This window comes from Lampetra planeri, chromosome 15, assembly GCF_965212315.1.
Source record: "Lampetra planeri chromosome 15, kcLamPlan1.2.h2, whole genome shotgun sequence".
In the NCBI taxonomy this organism is placed as follows: Eukaryota; Metazoa; Chordata; class Hyperoartia; order Petromyzontiformes; family Petromyzontidae; genus Lampetra; species Lampetra planeri.
Genome location: NC_136121.1, coordinates 952,970 through 972,338, shown reverse-complemented (window position 1 = coordinate 972,338; position 19,369 = coordinate 952,970). Strand labels below are relative to the sequence as shown.

General features: G+C 46.5%; 1 protein-coding gene across 1 annotated transcript; it reads right to left on the bottom strand.

The window, feature by feature from the left end:
- Positions 1-3,640: 3,640 nt before the first annotated feature.
- Positions 3,641-19,092, bottom strand: LACTBL1 (lactamase beta like 1). The gene is given in 11 exon segments (XM_078601273.1): positions 3,641-3,967; positions 4,056-4,216; positions 6,683-6,796; positions 7,176-7,245; positions 8,951-9,145; positions 9,148-9,280; positions 11,055-11,220; positions 13,565-13,678; positions 16,114-16,180; positions 17,181-17,290; positions 19,080-19,092. Coding segments are annotated over 11 exon segments (1,470 nt in total).
- Between the last annotated feature and the right edge of the window lie 277 nt (positions 19,093-19,369).

The window sequence follows — 19,369 nt, the reverse complement described above, 5'->3', positions numbered from 1 at the left end:
CAATTCAACCTTGTACCGACTGCCCGTCGTATATAGCCAAACTCCTTTGCAACCCAAGTTATTTTCGGCTAGGCAAACCCGCAACACACGCACTGTCCCAACTTTACTGCACCATTATCTACCAAATGCATTAATCGCCCCAACTTTTAAATAAACCGAGCTACTACTGTAAATACTTTTACCCTCCTTTTGAAGCGTTGCGCGGTGGACTTTGACCTCCGGTTAAGATCCTTTAGTGCTCAGATTGGACATTTGAGCTGCTGCAGTTCTGTACCTAGCAACGGCTTAATGACGTGCACCCCTTGATACGTGAAAAAATAGCAAGCCTGAAAAATAAAGCCGAGTCGGTTTTACGCACTTCTTGTAAGGGACGTACAGAAAGGATCAAGGGCTCTACAAAGTTATAACGCGGTGCTATCACCGACATGCGAGCATACACCTTTACACACGGCGTGTGCCCAATATGCCAGCCAGTTTGCCTACTACATCGTGGTGTTTGTTGGGAGCCACTGCAGTGGTGGTGGCTGCGCTGTGCAAGTGGCTGCCGAGAATCCAGCACAGTGGAGGCAGCAGCGAGGGTCTGTGTGTCACACACACACAAGATGTTGCGAAACTCCCTGCTACCCGTGGGCATTGAGGCGGTGCTATACCCTGGTGCGCCAGGAGGAGGCGATACAGCAAGAGGATTAATCTCCATCTGTCCCATCTGTACGGGGTAGCGTTGCACCCCCCGCCCTAGCCCACCCCCTCTGTGGGTGCTCTGGTTTCCTCTCGTATGGACGAACCCATCATTAATTGCCTGAAAACATTTTCATCTATCTGCGCCACCGTGTTTTGTGGACCGCGCATCATTGTGGTACATGTGTGTAGTCGTATAAATTACCTATATAAAACACTCAATGTTGTTATTATTTATTGCATTGTTTGTTGGAGGGTGGGGCAGCGGTTATGCAATGGTTAGTGCACTGTGCTCTAAACCCAATGAACAGAGTTCAACTGTTGGCCACGGCTTACACCAGTCTTATCTAATTGATAAACTTGCATGTGATCATTGTTCAACTAGCCAGTGAGCCGAAACAAGAATAAGTTGTGCGTTAAAGGCTCGCACGTGTAACAATTTAATTTGTTTGGCTCTGTTTTGGGTTTTGGAAGTCTTAGCGATATAAATGTGACCACATTGTTACAGAGCCTAAGTTCAGAGCTCAGTTGCGAGTCAGTGGTATGATGTGGTGTCTCTGTCGGTCTTCGTCAAGGGGGAACGGGGGGGGGGGGGGAACTATTCACTTTGTTCTGGCAGTGCTTCAGAGGAGCATTTCCACAAAATAGCACGCAATTGGTATTTAACTAGAGCCAAACCGTGATTCACTGGCCTCAAAGGTCATCTCAGTCTGGTTTGGGGCCAAACAGTGCCGGGGGCGGAGCTAAAGACACCTTCATTGTGTGACGTCAGCAAGTACACCGTGAGGACATCGCTGCGTCATCGGCATGTGCCTCGACTCGCTCACTGGGCACGCGACGTCGGTCGTGTGGCACGGCTCGGCTTCTGGCTCGGCACAAACCCCAGCACGGCTCGGATTGTACAGTGGAAAAAAAAGAGTTGTAATTCCATTGTGTGGTTTTGCTGGAAAATATCGGTAAATACTCTTTGGTTCTTTCGGTAAAGTAACGTGGGTATAAAATAAATTAAATCACGACGTTTCGGGTGCAACACAAGCGTCCGTCATTAGGTGGGACAACGACAGCAAGAAACAATTGCTGAAGTGGGCAAAAGAGTCTGGATCCCTGCAGTCACGAAAACTTCAAATCGAGATTTAATATCGGTAAAGATCCGCGTAACGTCAATAGGTCTCCCTCGCAAGGGAGTTGTTCCAGTCACGCACCTGGGGGGGGAAGGGGGTCAGACATTTGTTACGATGTGTGACGAGGGAGGGGGGGTTAGAAATGTGACGTCACATCAAAATGCGCAACTTTAAATAAATATAGACAACATGTTCTACTTTATTAAATATACTTTTTAATAAAGGTTTTCTCCTACAACATCAGAGTGCAGCGCCACATTAAATACGCACTACAATGACAATAGTTTAAAGCGATTTAAAGCATGTTTTATTTTGGGGGGGGGGGGGGGGGCTGAGCTTTGTGACGTCATATTTGAGGGGGGTCTGATTTTTGTGACGCCGTGTGACGAAGAGGGGGGGGGGGTCAAAAAATCGTTCAAAATAGCGTGACGTCATTTATGGACGGCCCCTTACTTAAGAATCTTCATGTCAAAAAACCAATGCTCATCCTTCGACAATCATACACACACGGCGCAAAAATGCATCTTCGTCAATCCACTGCTGGATGAGGGACTCTCAACGCCATGGGGGTTGTTCGACTACAAGTTACCACGTGGGTCAGTGAAGGCTGGGAGCCCGTACATGGAATAGAACCACAGAACAGCAGTGGATGTGCTGCCCTCTGCGGGTCACCGTGTAGGCCCGCAGCCGTGGGGTCACGTGGGGTCACGGCGGTCATCCGCTCAACACTCGTGCTGGGGGGGGGTGTACAATACTTTTTGTAAAAAATCTTCTCATGGGTTCGTGTTTTAGGGAAGCCTTCGTGTAGTTTGGCAGCTGTCACTGAAATGTCAGCAATGAAGACGTTGACAATGTATGTACTGTATTTTGAACGTCTTTTGCACCACTCGTAGCGAACCGTGCTAGTCGGAGGCGCGGCAAGATAATAGAGTCGTTAGGGGGAAATGTTAACAACCAAATTACGACGTTAAAATCTCAATTTCGTTGTTTTCCAGCACTAGTACTCATGCATGAAGGAAGTGTAAATTTACAGATAAGAACACGTATTTCTTTTTTCTAGATTTGAAGTTTTCGTGACTGCAAGGATTCATACTCTTTGGTTTTATTCGGTAAAGTCACGTAGATAAAAAGCGGTTGTGCTTTCGCTACGTTGTCCCCACCTGAAGAAGGACGCTTGTGTTGCGCCCGAAACGTCGTGATTTAATTTAGTTGTTTTCACTTATTTTATTTTTTACCTACGTGACTTTAACGAAAAAGAACAAAGAGTATTTTGCTATCATGAGTTTTCTGTTAATCAGCATGATGCAAAAATGGGTTGATTAAATGCAATGTATTTGGATATGTTTAGTAGCTGGCACAGTTTTCAGAATGGAGTCGTTTCTCTTTAAGAGCAACTCCGATGGTCGTGTGCCGCGATTTGCGCGTTGTTTTCATGGTCGAGTCTTGATTGGATGGAGTCGGTGACGTGTTGCATATTTCAATCGAAAACGAACATTGCTGCTTCCTCAATGCAATCATTTGATACATAGATAGTGTTGTATCCACGGTGCCAATGGGACATACAATTTAGAATGGGGAAAAAAACTTAACTTTCATAAGAAAGGGGTATGTGAAACTGACTTAATTACTACTGGAGGCCACAACATCTGCAACGTGTACTTCCATGAACAAAATGTCCATTTTATAGTGACCAAACAGATTTTAAACTTTTATCTCAGTATGTATGTTGAACTTTTTTCACACCGTACGTAGCCAATCGTGCTAATCTGAGGTGCTAATCATGGCTCTGTAATTACAACCAGATATTTAGCAAAGTTACATTGCCATGATCAGTACATAGGCTAGCTCTTTAGACGCCTGACATTGTAAATGTTAAGTCCCGGAATGTCAAATCCTGGACAGAGTGCACCTGAGTCTGGGTGATGGAAGTTCACAATCTGTTGGTCCTGTTGCTCCAGTGGGATCGGGTGGCCCTGGCTCAAGTGCTGCTCCACAGAGCAGGGAAATGGGCCCAAAAACTCGGCCCGGAAAACGTGTAGGCCAAGGTAGCTCAGGTGAAAAGTGCGGAATTTTTCCGGAAGCTTCACTTCAATGCTAGGACCAAACAATCGCAAAAACAATGTTTTTTGGGGTCTTTTGGCTGCCGCTCTGACTGTAGCAGGCTCTCCGGGTTATCTGCTGTTGGCAGTTCACCGGTATTTTGCTTCTGCTGTCCCTGACTTCCCTTATCCCTTTGTCTTCGCTTCAGAAACTTACTCGGCGTTTCTTCAAGCGGTGTTGTCGCGTCTGCGTCTGCTCCTTGAAACTCCGGCGGCCTTTTTCCATCATGTCCTGCTCCGGTGCCGTGGTGATGTGGTAGAAGGTCACGTTTGAGTAGGCGTAGTAGCCGAGGTAGCGCAGGAGCCGGACAGGCAGTCCTGGGGACCTCACGCAGCACGTGGTCGAAGGTCGGCAGCAGCTGGGCATACACAGCCGCTGTGAGGTCTGCCTGAGAGGGTCAGACATCCCCGACCACGCAAGATGACCAATAACGCGCGGGTTGAACAACAACAAGGTTGCGCAATAATGAGGAACATTGACTCAAAGCCGCCCGTATTTTGTTAATGCACAAAAGGTTATTTGTGTCTTTGATTATTATTTGTGTCATTGATTACGATATTGTTATCATTGATCATTTGATCCGTTATTTTCCACACCAATTGTTATTAAAGAGGCCATATTACAATTAATTTTTAAGAATATGCTCAGCATTTTCTCTGGTAACCGCCCGTCATTGTGTATTCTATACACATCTTAATTCTTAATAAGAAATAATGTTTAACAACTATTAATCGAGGCACCAACATTAACAGTTGCAGTTGGAGAAAATGAGGGCCGATAGGTGCAAGGGAATGAACACTCCCATTAGCTACGCAATTCCGAACATAAACAAGCCAATGCCCAACCCCACAAGAAGCAGGGGAAATTCATAATCACGACAAAAATATATACATAACACACATAGAATATATACATAACACACACACAGAATACATTATATTGTTGGCCTGTCTTTCGTCATTGTTTTGTTAAATAATTGAAACGTTCTGCGGTTCCATTCCTGAACTCTACCCCTGGGATTCGCCCTTCCACCGAGTACATCAAACATCAATTGCGGTCGATCATCGGTTATCCATATGGCGTGCAGCGTTTCAATAAGGGCAATTTGTTTGTGTTTCTCCCTTGTGATGGGACTTTGTAGGATGAACGCTGAGATTTATATGGGCACGGGGTGACCAATAAGGTCTGAATTGGTCTGTAATAAGGTAGGCACTGGGCTGATCCATGCAGGAATTTTCCTCCAAGACAAAGAATGTGATAACGAAATGGCGTTGTACAGTAAGAGGCACCGCTGTAAGAGGTTTGCCTGTACTGTAATTTATATGTGGTCAGTTATTTGGCCTCCTTTTAAAACTGATGGCTGAAGGCAGGACACCTCCCTGCAAGTTAAGCACAGCGTGATGCAGATGATGCGGATGATGTCACCAAGCCCCGCCCATCACCACCCATCCAGCGGCACACGTGGGCACAACAGTGAGACTTGTTTACCCCATCTGTGTTTCTGTGTTATCTGACGAGTCAAGTAATCGAACCCAATAATTGGTAGAGTCATCAATCACTTGAATAGCCAGAGAGCCCAGCTCTGATTCATTTTTGTAAAGACGATCTGAAAATGAAGGGTGTAAGGTGGCCATAACCCTAGCGCTGCGGCATCATCGCGTTACAGCTTGGGAGCTGAAGAGGTCTGGCCTGGGTCCCACTTGGATTAGTTCCTACCAAGGGCAGTTTTATGGTGTTATGGATATTCGATGAGTCAGATCAGGGGCTGCCATGCAAAATTCTGCTTGTGTCACAAGCTGGCCCCAGTGCAATCCCACTGCATGTTATTGCAGTGGAAGTCTGAATAGAGTATTTACATTGTCGATCAATCAATCACGTCATAAATCAATCTTTATTTTAGGTGACAATATCTCCCTTAATAAAGTAGTGCATCAGTGCACATTACAACAGAACGGGCACAGCACACGGAGCACGGAAAGCAGAAACCTGTCACGACCTCAGCGGCTAAAACTGGTGATTTGCACCTCCTTGCCAAGTAGAGAATGTGAATGCTTTATCCTAGCACTCCTGGGTACAATTCAAACGCACAAAATAACTCGTTGGTTGATGGCCATCCACATGACCGCGTTACGAATGAACGACTATATGGCTCTTTTTCAGAAGTGGCCTGCCTATCACAAATTATAGCTCAACGAAGTGGCTTATGACATGGACATTTATAGCAGCTAAATACAATAAAAACACATGTTGATTCAGAATGTGGAGGGAAAAACCGGAGGACCCACAGAAAAATCCACGTAACCATGGAGAGAGAGACATGCAAACTCCAAATATCAAATATACAGACGTCAGGTCGGGATCGAACCCACGACCTTCTGTATACCAGGTGAGGTAGTTCATATCTCGCGACCGTGGCACCCCTCAGTGAAGAGGGTTTCTGATCATCACATCCTAAAATAGTATGACAACACATCAACGTGCCTCTATGCTCCATTGAGCAATGGGTAGTGCGAATTTCTGTTCGTAGCCCTGTCGTGTAAATTCTACATTTCTTTACGACATAGACGATGCTCTTCATATGACAGCCACTGTTGACTTATAACAGTGGTCGAGCCCCACACTGAGGTTCTAAATCGGCAAAGTAATAACGAGTTCAGTGGTGCGTCACAGGGACACCCCGCTGAAGTGCTTCGTGAGAATAATAAAAGCAAATGGCAACTCTGTGCTATTACAGCTTCGACGTGATTCCGACCCACAACACAGTCCCTGCTGCCGCCTCTCGCCTGCGATCAGCAACACGAATACCAGCTCCAGTTGCGGCACGATTGCGAAGGTGGCAGCATAGCCATCGATACCGCCGTCCTTCCTGAGGATCGTGTATCCCAGCTGGCGCCCAAGGGGCCGTCCATAAATGACGTCACGCACCTGGGGGGGGTCAGACATTTGTGACGATGTGTGACGAGGGGGGGAGGGAGTTTGAGATATGTGACGTCAGATCAAAATGCACAACTTAAAATAAATATAGACAACACGTTCTACTTAATTAAATAGACTTTTTAATAAATGTTTTCTCCTACAACATCAGAGTGCAGCGCCACATTAAACACGCACTGCAATGGCAATAGTTTAAAGCGATTTGAAGCATGTTTTATTTTGGGGGATGGTGGCAGAGCTTTCTGAGGGGCGGTCTGACTTTTTGTGACGCCGTGTGACGATGGGGGGGGGGGGTCAAAAATCGTCCAAAATCGCGTGACGTCATTTATGGACGGCCCCCAATCTCCCAGGGAAGGCCAGCCTTCGCCGCAAAGTAGTCCACTTAGCACGCCTGAACTGGGGTCAACAACATCTGCCGAAACAGCAGAGTCTGTCTGGGAATTAAAACAAAGATTTCAATAATTCTACGTTTTCCTTCACAGTTATTGCACACTTAAAACGTAGAGGTCATAAATACACGTTTGCTGCAGCAATTGCCTCCTTCTGTGGGCTTTCCTTGAAATCAGTGTACGCATGTGTGGCTCGTGTTAGTGGCAGATCACATTAAAGCTCAGGAATTCAAGACCTGCCAGCTCAATAATCTGATATCTGCATGGAATTTGCCACTGTGAGTGCTGTATTACACGGGTCACTGAAGACTCAAGCCACCATGCGCCGAGACTGCTCTATCCGTAGTGTTCGTCACCCAAGATGTTCTCTGTTTTTTGCCGCTTGATGTATAGGGAACAGCACCAGCGTTGATTGTTTTTCACTTTGACGGACAGTGCGAGCCTTGGTGTACGTGAACAACTGTAAGGTCACGTAGGTAAAAAATAAAATAAATGAAAAACAACTAAATTAAATCACGACGTTTCGGAGGCAACGCAAGCTTCCGTCTTCAGGTGAAACCTTTACAGTGAATTTGGCTGTAACGGTTCCACCTGAAGACGGAAGCTTGTGTTGCCTCCGAAACGTCGTGATTTAATTTAGTTTTTCATTTATTTTTTTCATTTATTTTATTTTTTACCTACGTGACTTTACCGAAAAAACCAAAGAGTATGAATCCTTGCAGTCACGAAAGCTTAAAATCTAGAACTGTGTGTTAATCTTACTGATATACAGAGTCGACATACAAGTCAGGACGCATAGGATTATTTCAATTATTTTAACACTGGCATTAAACCATTGTAATTGTTTATTTGTGTTAAGCTTAGATTTGATCTATTATCATTATTAATAGATATTTTTCTTCTTCCTGTGGGGTCACCTAAAGTCCACCATTTAAAAAAGTCGGCCAAGAACCGCGAATGAATTGAGACAAAACACTATTGATGAATGTTGAAAGATTACAGCTGTAATCTTTAAAAAAAAGTCCTACATAGATTTCAAAATAATGTATGCATGCATTTATGTTCATATAAGTCAGTTTGAACTTTTGTTTAAAAAATACGCTACGTTATTTGTTAAAATAAATATAATAACCCTACATGTATTTACTTTTGGACTGCCCTGTACATAATACAAAAATAATAAACATGTGTATGTGTATAAATAATAAACATGTGTATGTGTATAAATAATAAACATGTGTATGTATTAAAGTTAAGCTCTGTGATATCAGGAAAATCGTGAGGATAACTTCCTGATCCTTCAGAAGCAGAGTCAGCCACACACTCGCCCCTCCCGACGCGTTAGTGCCCACTGGCTCTCCATCATCCCTGCCGCCTCGGTCGCTGGGAGAGAAAGGCATGGCTATTTATATACTCCAAGTGGCTTATGCGGGGTACAGGGACCCAGCGACAGTGAATCAACCGCATGACACGTGCAGTTTGAACAAACCGGTTGTGAGAAAGGCCAAGGAGTGAAATCCGATCAGCAAAAACACGATCGTGACTGAAGCACTTCCTTCAGCGTCTCCACAATGGTGACCTGCCTCTGCCGCGCTTGTCCGAACTTGCCACAAAGGTGCGGTTACATTCCCTCTTTTTATGTCGGCGGACACATTTTCTTTTTTTGGTGCAACGGGAAATTTGGCTTAAAAAAACTAAAACCCCGACGATGGCACCAACTATGCCAACCTTGACGGTGTCCCTCATGAGGACCGGGTTTTGGGACGTGCCCAGCAACGGGGTGCTGAGCTTGGCCAAGTCGGCGACGCTCGAGAGCATCTGTCCGGCGGGACGGTACCAGCCCAGGCTGCAGAGCGGAGGGACCCTCCCGTCCGCGTAGCGCCCCTCCGCTCAGGCCACTCGCCCGCGTCCACGTGGGCGTGCGGGGAGAAGTCGGCGTCTCTCATCCACATCGGTCGCAGCACATTCTGCTCCGGCCACGCCTCGTACTTGCTTCCCGCAACCCGCTCAGCGAGCACGCGCGCCAGCAGGGATGTGGCCGCGATGCTGGAGTGGCAGCTGGAAGAGGCACAGAGGCGCGCTGGTGATGGTCATTCCGGGGCCGACCGCGGGTTAACATCTGATCGTTTGTTGGTTGGGTTGCCAGAGCCCAGCAGGTGGATGAGCAACTGCAGCAGACTAGCCCGCAGCTCAGACGGAACCCCCCACAGCTACTGTTCCTCATAAACATGCAGTCATTTTAACGGGATGTAATGAATACACGACTGCTATTCTGCATTTCCACATGGACATTACTGTATAATCCAGCCTCGAGTGCAGATATAATATGCCTTGCAAATGCCTGACCACTGCTGGGAAAGTGCAAATATTAGCAGATAACACTCATTGCATAATGTTCCAGCATTTCTATAGATAAAAAAGCTTTCATGCAATACCGGATAAAAGTCTCAGAGAGATTGTACTCCTGAAGGGGACATTAATTGCAACATGTTGCAATAAAAAAAGTGTTCCATGTCCAACGATATTTACGGATCGTTTGGATAACAAGAAAATTATGTGCAGCTGTCTTAACCGATCTGTCATTAGCATTTGATGAGGTTGTCAAGATTATCGCAATTTCTACATTATCAGCTTGTGGCTACAGCAGTAAAGCAGTGGGCTGGTTCTCAAAATACCCAGGGGGAAGAAAGCAATTGACTAAACCTGGCAGAAATTCTTCACATTTCTCATCACTATCTATCTAAGGCTGTTGCCTGAGGCTAAAAATAAATAAATTATCATATGTATTTTTGTTGTAAAAGCTCGCCCCCACTGAATAGGGCATCGCAATACTTCACAGTAGAAATTAAACGGACGTAGTCCTACCTACAAAATCAAGACACACGTAAAACAATATATGAAAATGAGAGGACAATGCTCAAGGAAAAGCTCAAAATAAAAAAATAGTCTTGCAGAGTTTCTTGAACTGTTCGGGGCTCGGAGACAATCTGAGTTCCCACATCTTCGGCACCATCTCGAGAAGGCCCCACTACTACCGCCAGTGTAGAATCACAAATTGTAGGTTGTGCTAACAGGGCGTGGCCTGAGGAGCGCAGGGTATGGGGGCCACACGGGACTACAGGTAAATATATAGTGTTAAGGGACCGTCCATAAATGACGTCACGCGATTTTGGACGATTTTTGACCCGCCCCCCCCCCTTCGTCTCTCCCCCCCCCCCCCAAAAAAATATAAACCATGCTTCAAATCGCTTTCATATATTGATATTATAGTGCGTATTTAATGTGGCGCTGTACTCTGATGTTGTAGGAGAAAAAAATTATTAAAAAGTATATTTAATTAAGTAGAATGTGTTGTCTATATTTATTTAAAGTTGCGCATTTTGATGTGACGTCACATTTCTCAACCCCCCCCCCCCTCGTCACACATCGTCATCGTCATAAATGTCTGACCCCCCCCCCCCCTAGGTGCGTGACGTCATTTATTAACGGCCCCTAAGTAATCCAGCTACAAATTCAAAATAACTCCTCACATTCGTCATTCACACTGCATCATCATAACGTGGTACTCTGAACAATAATAAATGTACAGCTGTGGCTGTTTCCCCACTCAATGCCCTATTATTGCTGTACTCTAACACCGGCACTTTGCTATGTTGAAGCAGTGTCAATGTAGATTTCGGTAGTTCTGTAGATGCGTGCTTATACACTGCTGCCAAAGCACAGTCCCTTGAAGTGTTTAACAGTGTTAACATTGAGTCAGAGTTCACGCAAAGTTGTGTCTACGATCAATGTCACAGCCTCGGGTTTCGTTGATCGTTGTTTTTGTTGTCACCAAAAGACGATGTCTTCCATGTGATGGCGTCGTCGTATCGCGTGCCGGGGAGCGACCACGAGCACGTGCTCCTTGAGCAGCGCCTCCCACGTGATGCCCGTCCACAGCAGGTCCCGTGCCACGCAGGTCCCGTGCCAGGCCACCGCCACACGGCCACGCGAGTCATCTCACCTCGCACGCATCCTATCAACATCGTTACAGCTACATCGTCACCCCCCACCGCTGTCCTGGCTGCTGCTGCAGAATGCTCGACTTTACAATCGGCAAAGTTTGGGAGTTCGAATTGCCAGTTGGGGGTTGAATCATCACCACAATGACCCCAAAAAAAACACAAAGACAAAGATATTCCGTATAGCCTTAACAGGCTGTTGGGGAAAGTGCTGTTAGCGAGCACCTATGAAGGCCGGCACAGCACACGCAAGGGTCGGTGGCCAGCACCACGTCCGGCCACCTTTGTATCCCCAGTGGTTATGTTTATACATCACACCAGGTACTCATTTGAGGCTGAGTCGACCTAGGCGAAGCTCAGGACCAGTTCAGATATTTGTCACTGGTATTAGCCTGTGATAGGGAATCGAGCACGGGTCGTCGTGTTCGTAGCGCAGCGCGCGAACTGTTGCACGACCAGGCCCCTCCTTCACACGCGCCCTTTCTACATCGTTACAGATACCGTAACATCGTCCGCCGGCTGGTGCTGCAGAATGCTCGACTCACGATCTGAGCAGGTTGCGAATCATCAACAAGAACAGCCGCAATTCGCCACTAAGCGGCGGTGACGTCACAGCGGCGCTTGTGCCAGGCCAGGTGCACTCCAAGGCCACGTGAAGTGTCGAAGGCTCACTTGCAGAAGGTCACGGAACACATCGAGGTGCCAAGGGTAGACTGAGATGACTGGCAGATGCACCACCTGTACCCACTACTGTGCTAACTTGCTGTATTTTACCCGCTCGGCACTCCACTCATCGTTTTGAGCATCGCTCCTCTGCCCTCCGCTGTTGTTGGAGTGCAAATGCCTCCAACAGTCCAGTAGCGCCCTTCACGAACCTCCAAAGACAAAGATCCTCTGTATAGCCTTAAATCAGACTGTTCGGGCAAGTGCTGTTAACGAACATCTAAGAAGGCCGGCACAGCACACGCGAGGGTGGGTGGCCAGCAATGGCGATGTTTATACACCACACCAGGTACGCAATTGAGGCTGAGCCGACCTAGGAAAGGCCCAAAATCTGATTCAGATAATCGTCACTGTTATTGGTCGTGAATGGGAATCGAACTCATCTACCCTACCACTCAAGAGCCTTCCTGAGCATCACCGCCATCACCACCACTATTAATCACCACCACCATCATCACCGTTATCATAATCCCTCCAGGATGGATACATTGGCTCTACACAAGACTGGCCAGCACCATAGGAATATGGAAATGGCACGATTGTTCCAAGACCAATAACTTGTATCCCACTGGGATTTTTGCACAAAGCGTTGGTGTACGGCGCTTTTTCTGGAATACTTTGCTGTTTTTTCCTGGATTTGTCTGTTTGCACATAGTTACTTTAAGATGTTTTCTTGTTCATGTTTTTTTGTTGCGGTTGCACCCGATTCAAGAGCCGAATGGCTCACAGGGCTATACCAAATAAATGCAACTGAAAACTGAAATAACTGAAATGAGCGACGCTCCACGCTCGTTTATTCTGGAAGACTTTTGGCTTCATGCTGCAAATCAACGACACCAGAATCACGGCAATGTTGGAGTACCCACACGTTACCCCACCGCACGCGACCTGCCCATCGACTGTGGTTGGTTTACGCTACTGGGTGGACAGAGGAGGTGGTGGGGGGGTATTTATTAAATCTGCACTATTGTAAACACGCAGCGTTGAGCCAACGTCAACGAACGTCGGCCCAACGTTGCGTGTTTCATGGGCAGCTACCTCTGAAAAAGCCCAGTGCGTGATAACCAGTGGTGTCGTGGCTACATTATCAGCTCAGGGGGTGCAGCAATTGGCCAGGTGGAGCCCCAATATTTGATTTGTCTCACGCAGTCGCACCGAGGCTGTTACAGTATATACCGCCGCTGCTCTTGCCTAATCACATCGCTGGAGGGACGCTCGGTCTTCGAAAAATGCAGCCACGACAGCGCCGAAGTCGTGGCTCTTTGAAATGAATATCCCAGACACGGAGTTCTATGTGAAAGCGTTTCATGAAAATAAATTGAAACCGCGTATTAAATAAGTTTGTTGTTGCTCTTTGTCACTCTTGTTGAAAACAAATCTCATAGTGGTTGTTAAGGAGGGGGACCCCAACTCGTAGCTTTGGCCACCAGGGGAGGGTGGGGGGGCAAGACACCCCCTGCCCACCCCCCCCCATGCTCGTTCCGCCACCGGTTGATAACCGTTAACACGGCGGCAGCCGCACCTCCACGCCACGCACACGCCGGTGGACAAATGCGAGCTCAGTCGACCGTGGGGGTGCACGCCGGGACGTGGAGGCGCCCCCCACCCACCCGCGTACCCGAGGTGTGGCTGGCCAGACGGCGCAGGGTGACGTCGTCCCGCGACGCCAGGCGGCGCTCCTCCCACAGGCGCGCCAGCAGCAGCGCGGGGAGGAGCTGCGGGTGCCGCAGATCTTTGCAAGACGGTGCGAGGGGAGCGGCCGAGGGGGTTTAAAACAAGGCCGTAGCCATGGAGTCAACATTGGGGGGGACCAAATCTTCTAGGGGGTCTGGGGGTCCCCCCCGAGAAAAAAATCTAAATTCGAAAATTAATTTCTTGCCTAAGATATTAAAAAAGTCACTAACACATAGGATGGACTTTTTATTTATTTTTTACAATAATGTATAATAGTGTATTGTATTACATGCTCTATTTTTTTCCTTTTTACCTTTTCTTGTTTCATTGTTTTTAATGGCAGAGATTTGGGATTAATAAATTACAAGCATAACCACTATCATATAACCAGAAATATATTTTATAGCAATATATTGGGGGGGGGACATTTTGAACATATTTGAATATTGGGGGGGATGTGTCTCTTTGGGGATGTGTCCCCCCCAATATATATTATAATTACGGCCTTGGTTTAAAGGTAAAGGCGCAGGACTGCAAGTTCTCGCTTGCGCCGCTGCCGGCGGAAGGGACCTCCATTAAAGAAAGCTCTTGAGAGCAGGCCCATTTAGAGGTGGTTTTGGCCAAGTCTTGCACGCCGGCCAGACGTCTTGGAAGAGGTGGAAGTCCTCCCACTTTTACACCACCACAATGCGACCTGCCGATCGACTCACTGTGATTGAACCCATTCACATTGCTGGGTGGATAGAGGCACTGTTTCTTCAACGACCCGGCAACTTGTGGATTACAAGTCCAACCTACTGATCATTGCACCGCGGGAGCATCCCTGACCAAGGAGCCCTTTGAAAAGGTACAAAATAAAGAGCATTTTCACGGCAGTTCTTGATTTGTCCACTACTGATGGAAAACCTGACACCAGTGCCGCACACAAAGCCATGCTGCCTGCGGGTAGCAGAACAACCTCGATCGTAGCAAGACCCCAAGCGTGACAATACGCTCGCAAATATAATAAATTACAAACACGAAACGTACTCCCACATTCTAATGTTAATTATTGACAACATTTCGTGCAAATAAAAAAACGCCTTGATGCAATATTACTAAACGAAACTATTTATATTCCACCAGGTAAGGCCCACTGAGCTAAATAGCTCTTTTTCAGAAGCGACCTGGCCACAAATGATAGCCAAACGAAGTGACGTATCATGTGGAAATGTATAGTAGCCAAATACTCTAAACACATGTTTCTAAACGTGGAGAGAAAAATTGGAGGACTCGGAGCAAAATCCACGCGATCACGAGGAAAACATTCAAACTCTGAATATACAGGCGTCAGGGTCGAGATCAAAGCCACAATCTCCGAGAAACCAAGCGAGGTAGTTCACATCTGGCCACCGTGGCGCCCATATTCACGTACGGAGGCACTCAAAGGTGACCTTCATGTCACAATCAAGCAGTGTGTGTTCATTTGTAGTTTTTCATGAAAATTTTCAAACTAATTTCCTCCGAAAATGTAGAAATACTGCCCAATATTCACCAAAAAACTCTAAATGATAACCGTCAGTTTGCACGAGTTTGGAATTCTCAAATTACACATTTATTGTCACCATACCAGGTGTAATCGAGCACTCGGTCATTTCGTGCATCACTCCCTGCTCGTCTCTTCGTGGTTTCAGTTTCATTCATTAAGTATAACCCTGTGAGCCATGTGGCTCTGGAATCGGTTGCAATCGCCACAACAAAACAAAACACAAACGAGAAACATCTTCAAGTGACTCCACGCAACAGAAAAATCCTGGAAAAAACAGCAACGTTTTCCAGAAGAAATACCGCATTTCAACGCTGTTTGCAAAAAATCCTAGTGGGATGCAGTGGCGGCTCCTGCAAAATCTCTCAGGGGGGGCAAATGTCTGGATGATTGATAAGGATAAGGTCCACCCATGCAATGGATAAATTAACAGCTTAAGCATGTAAAGGCAACTTCACTTCTTTAATATTAATGAAAAATAAAGTGACTCTTACAATACATCTTGTTTGTTTCTATACTCACTATTAATACAATCCACTCAAGTTTCTTTTATTAAAGATTCCACTAGGTGGCGACAAATTATATTGTTGGATGAAACGTGCTTACGTATGATGACGTAAGCACGTTAGTGCGAGCCCTCCCGGAAGCCATAGAGAATGCATTGCAGCGCCCCCAGTTCGAAAAAAAACATCTTTGAATGTAAGTCTATGGGGCCACTCGGGGCGATTCTCAGCCGGAGTGAAATCGCCCAAAAAGAGGCGGTACTCCACAGAACGTGACATGACGCTGATTGGACTATATCCAGAGGCACAGTAACGGCTAGCGTGACTCTGTGGTTGAATGACATTGGTGGTGCGTCGCCCAATCGCCCTAATGAAGAAACCGCCCCTGGTGGGATGGCTAGTCAAACAAGAACAACCATAAGACAATGGAGATTAAGGCTATGCCTCTTGCCCGGCGTATCGCACCTCGGGGGGACAAACACGCCATGGCCGTGACGGCGCAGTGTGGCGGGGCTTGTTCTTCTGTAAGAGTCTTACGGTCAGCAAACCATCACGAGACAGGTAACAGTCGTCATAAAGACATATACAAATTTATATTGATACACTGTTAAGAATCCAAACACAAAACGGGGAGCGCTCATGCCCTCAAAGGAATGTTTTTCTGTACATTATTCGTCTGACTTGCACAACCTTTTTTCAAATGTCAACGATCACAAATGGTTAAAAGAAAAGCCAGATTAATAACGTGTTTGTTGTACTTATTGGTGAGTGGACTAAAGCCATACCACTCACTCCACTTGAAAATCTCTAATTTCCTGATATGTTCACTTTGAATTCGAGCCCAGAAGTCAATGGAGCTGGCGCACGGCTCTAACACGGCCAACGTCAAACGGAGCAAAAACAACTGTAGACATCTTGATTTAAAGCTTTCGTGACTGCAGGAATCCATACTCTTTGGTTCTTTCGGTAAAGTCGCGTAGTTATAATGATGGACGCTTGTGTTGCGCCCGAAACGTCGTGATGTATTTTTTTTATTTTATACCTACGTGACTTTACCAACATAATCAAACTCTAGATATGCCTTCTCTCTTCTTCTGACAGTCACGTGTGCAACGCCCGATACAGGGCCCACAGTCTTGGATCGCAATCTCGCCTTGTCTCTTGTTCCTTGTAAAGTGCCACCTTCGTCTGTCCTTGGGAACAAACCCACTTCAACGCGTTGTCCAGATGCTAATTTCTTTGCCTCTCTTCCAGCCTCTCGTTGTCACGCATGCCACTACTGTACATGTTTTCTGACACGAGTCCAATTCTCCCTGTGGTCCCGTGGATTTTTCTCCGGGTCCTCCGGGTTTTCCCTCCACATTTAGAATCAACATCACGCGTTTAGAGTATTTGGCTGCTGCTATAAATGTCCACGTGATAAGCCACTTCGTCGAGTTATCTTAAAAATAGCAATATAAAGCTCAGTGGGCCTTACCTGGTAAAATAAAAATGTGTAGTTTTAGTTTAAAAATAATAATTATATGACCCACCTTTAGCAGCGCTTCTTTGAGGGCAGGGACAGGGTGTGTCAGTGGGACTGGCTAAGGATACTTGGGGCACGTGGGCGTCTGAGGCAACACCTTGGGAGGAGGCTGGCTGTCTGCACAGAGCCAAACATCCACGCCACATTAGCACTTACCAGCGTTTGCGATAAACGGAGTAAAAGGCAATCGGTTGGGAGTGAGATGAGATCGGTTGCTTATCTTGGAGATAGATCGAACAAATATTTGTATTTTTGTTAAACAAAATCGAGTCAGGTTTGTAAGATATCTCAAAGTGACGGCATGGGCTTTTGAAGGCGAATTGAGAATGCCAAGTTAGAATTTGTAAGAATCCGATGAGAATGCCCAGGACCCAACTAACTCCTGGTAATCTATAAATAATTCTAAGAGCGATTGGAGAACATTCCCAGCGAGTCTGATTTGTTGCCTTGTTTTATTTAGTTTACATCGAGGAGGTCCGAGTAACTTGAGTGGGAAGGAGGCACGGAGCGATAAGTAACCCAAGTGACTTGCAAGACGGAGAGAGGACGCCACTGGATCGTTTTAAGGCCGGGAGTGATTTGAATTTCCCTCCGAAGTCTGGTTTCAGTGCCACCCCAGTGCCATGTACCACATTGTGGGGTCAGCGTTTACAAAGCATGTGTGTCAGCCATAAAACATGCTTTGTAAATGCACCTCCGATTAACACGGTTGGCTGCGTGCGGTGCGAAAGAAGTTAAACATCCATATATACAAACACCAATGTGTGTATTGCAGCGCTGTGTGCAGTATCACTAAAGCATATTTACCTCCTCGTTCTGTGCGCATGCAACATGTAAAACTAATTCTCAAAGAGAAGTTTAGGCTGAAAATAGGATTAACCGAATTTGCTAAGAAGCTTATTGGCTTTAATGCACGGACTCGTGGGGAGAGAGGTGTTTTGGGGATGGGCAGAGGCGGCTGGTGTCAGGACAGCGGCCCCCTGGTTCCACAAGCTGTCAATGTTGCCAACGCAAACTGTTCGTGGATGGACTTAATTAATTTGACCCAAAAAAATACATGAAGAGAGCTCGTGCTTGGGGGAGTTGTCACAAGCGCGTTTAAATTAGTTCATGCATGTTCAACAAAGAACAGTGGACGACCCATATTTTTGCAAGATGTTAGTTCACTATATTTTGCCAAGGTGCTAATTTCCATGTTACTTCGTTGCCGTACTTTATATTTTTATTTTGCTATTTTTGTAACCCAGGTTACTCTTACAGATTAAATTTGTTCTGGGCTCACGAGTTTTCACCACCCTGGTTACAAAACGGTTGCCACTGGCCAAATCGACCGGATGGACACACAATGAATAAACCGCTTAATATTAGAGAATTCCTGTAGGTACTGATTATCTTACAAATGTGAAATGGACATTTAATTAATAAATGCATGCCTAACAGGTGACGCAGATGTGCGATGTTTGTTTTCGTTTTAAAGCCCACTATTATTTTGTCAGAAGAAGAACCTATGATCATCCACATGTTAATCTACTGTCTGTGCAGGCTACGCAGAACGAGGGATTCTCTCACATGGAACACCAACCAAGACAAACCGAGAACACAATGTTGGCACCGTGGACCCACGACCGTTGTATGGACGTTGCTTAACCACTGCAATGCGCACAGCGCGAGCAATCACTTCAGCTCGCTCTGCGCCCCTTACCTGGGGGACACCTTCACAGCTGCGCCAATCTCCCACTCACACACGTGGCTGTTGCAAGTCGCAACTTCTCTTCTCTTTACTGGTGAAATAACATTCCCAGTTGGAAGCCACGAGGTTGATTCTGCTTTGTCATGTCCCGCAGATAAATTCGACGTAGCGCTTGTGCCGATAGTGCGGCGGCTGCTTTACGTAACTCCACGCCACCTGCTTTTGCCATAAGCAGATTTGTCTTGAACGCATTAGGGTGACGTTTCAACTTAAATGGATGTGCGTGGGAGTGCCTCGCCTCGCCTCCCTATGCGGACTCGTCATCCACCGTCCACTGTAAAATGTGTTGGGTACACTGAACGTCCGTGTCGCGTTCACTCGTCGCCCGATCCAATAAACATTGGGGACAACCAAAGTGGCCCTGACAAATGCGCGCTGCCTCTGTTCGGAGCTGCTTGTGCGGATGACGCATCTGACACTTCTGCTCACTCTTTATTCGTGCCAAA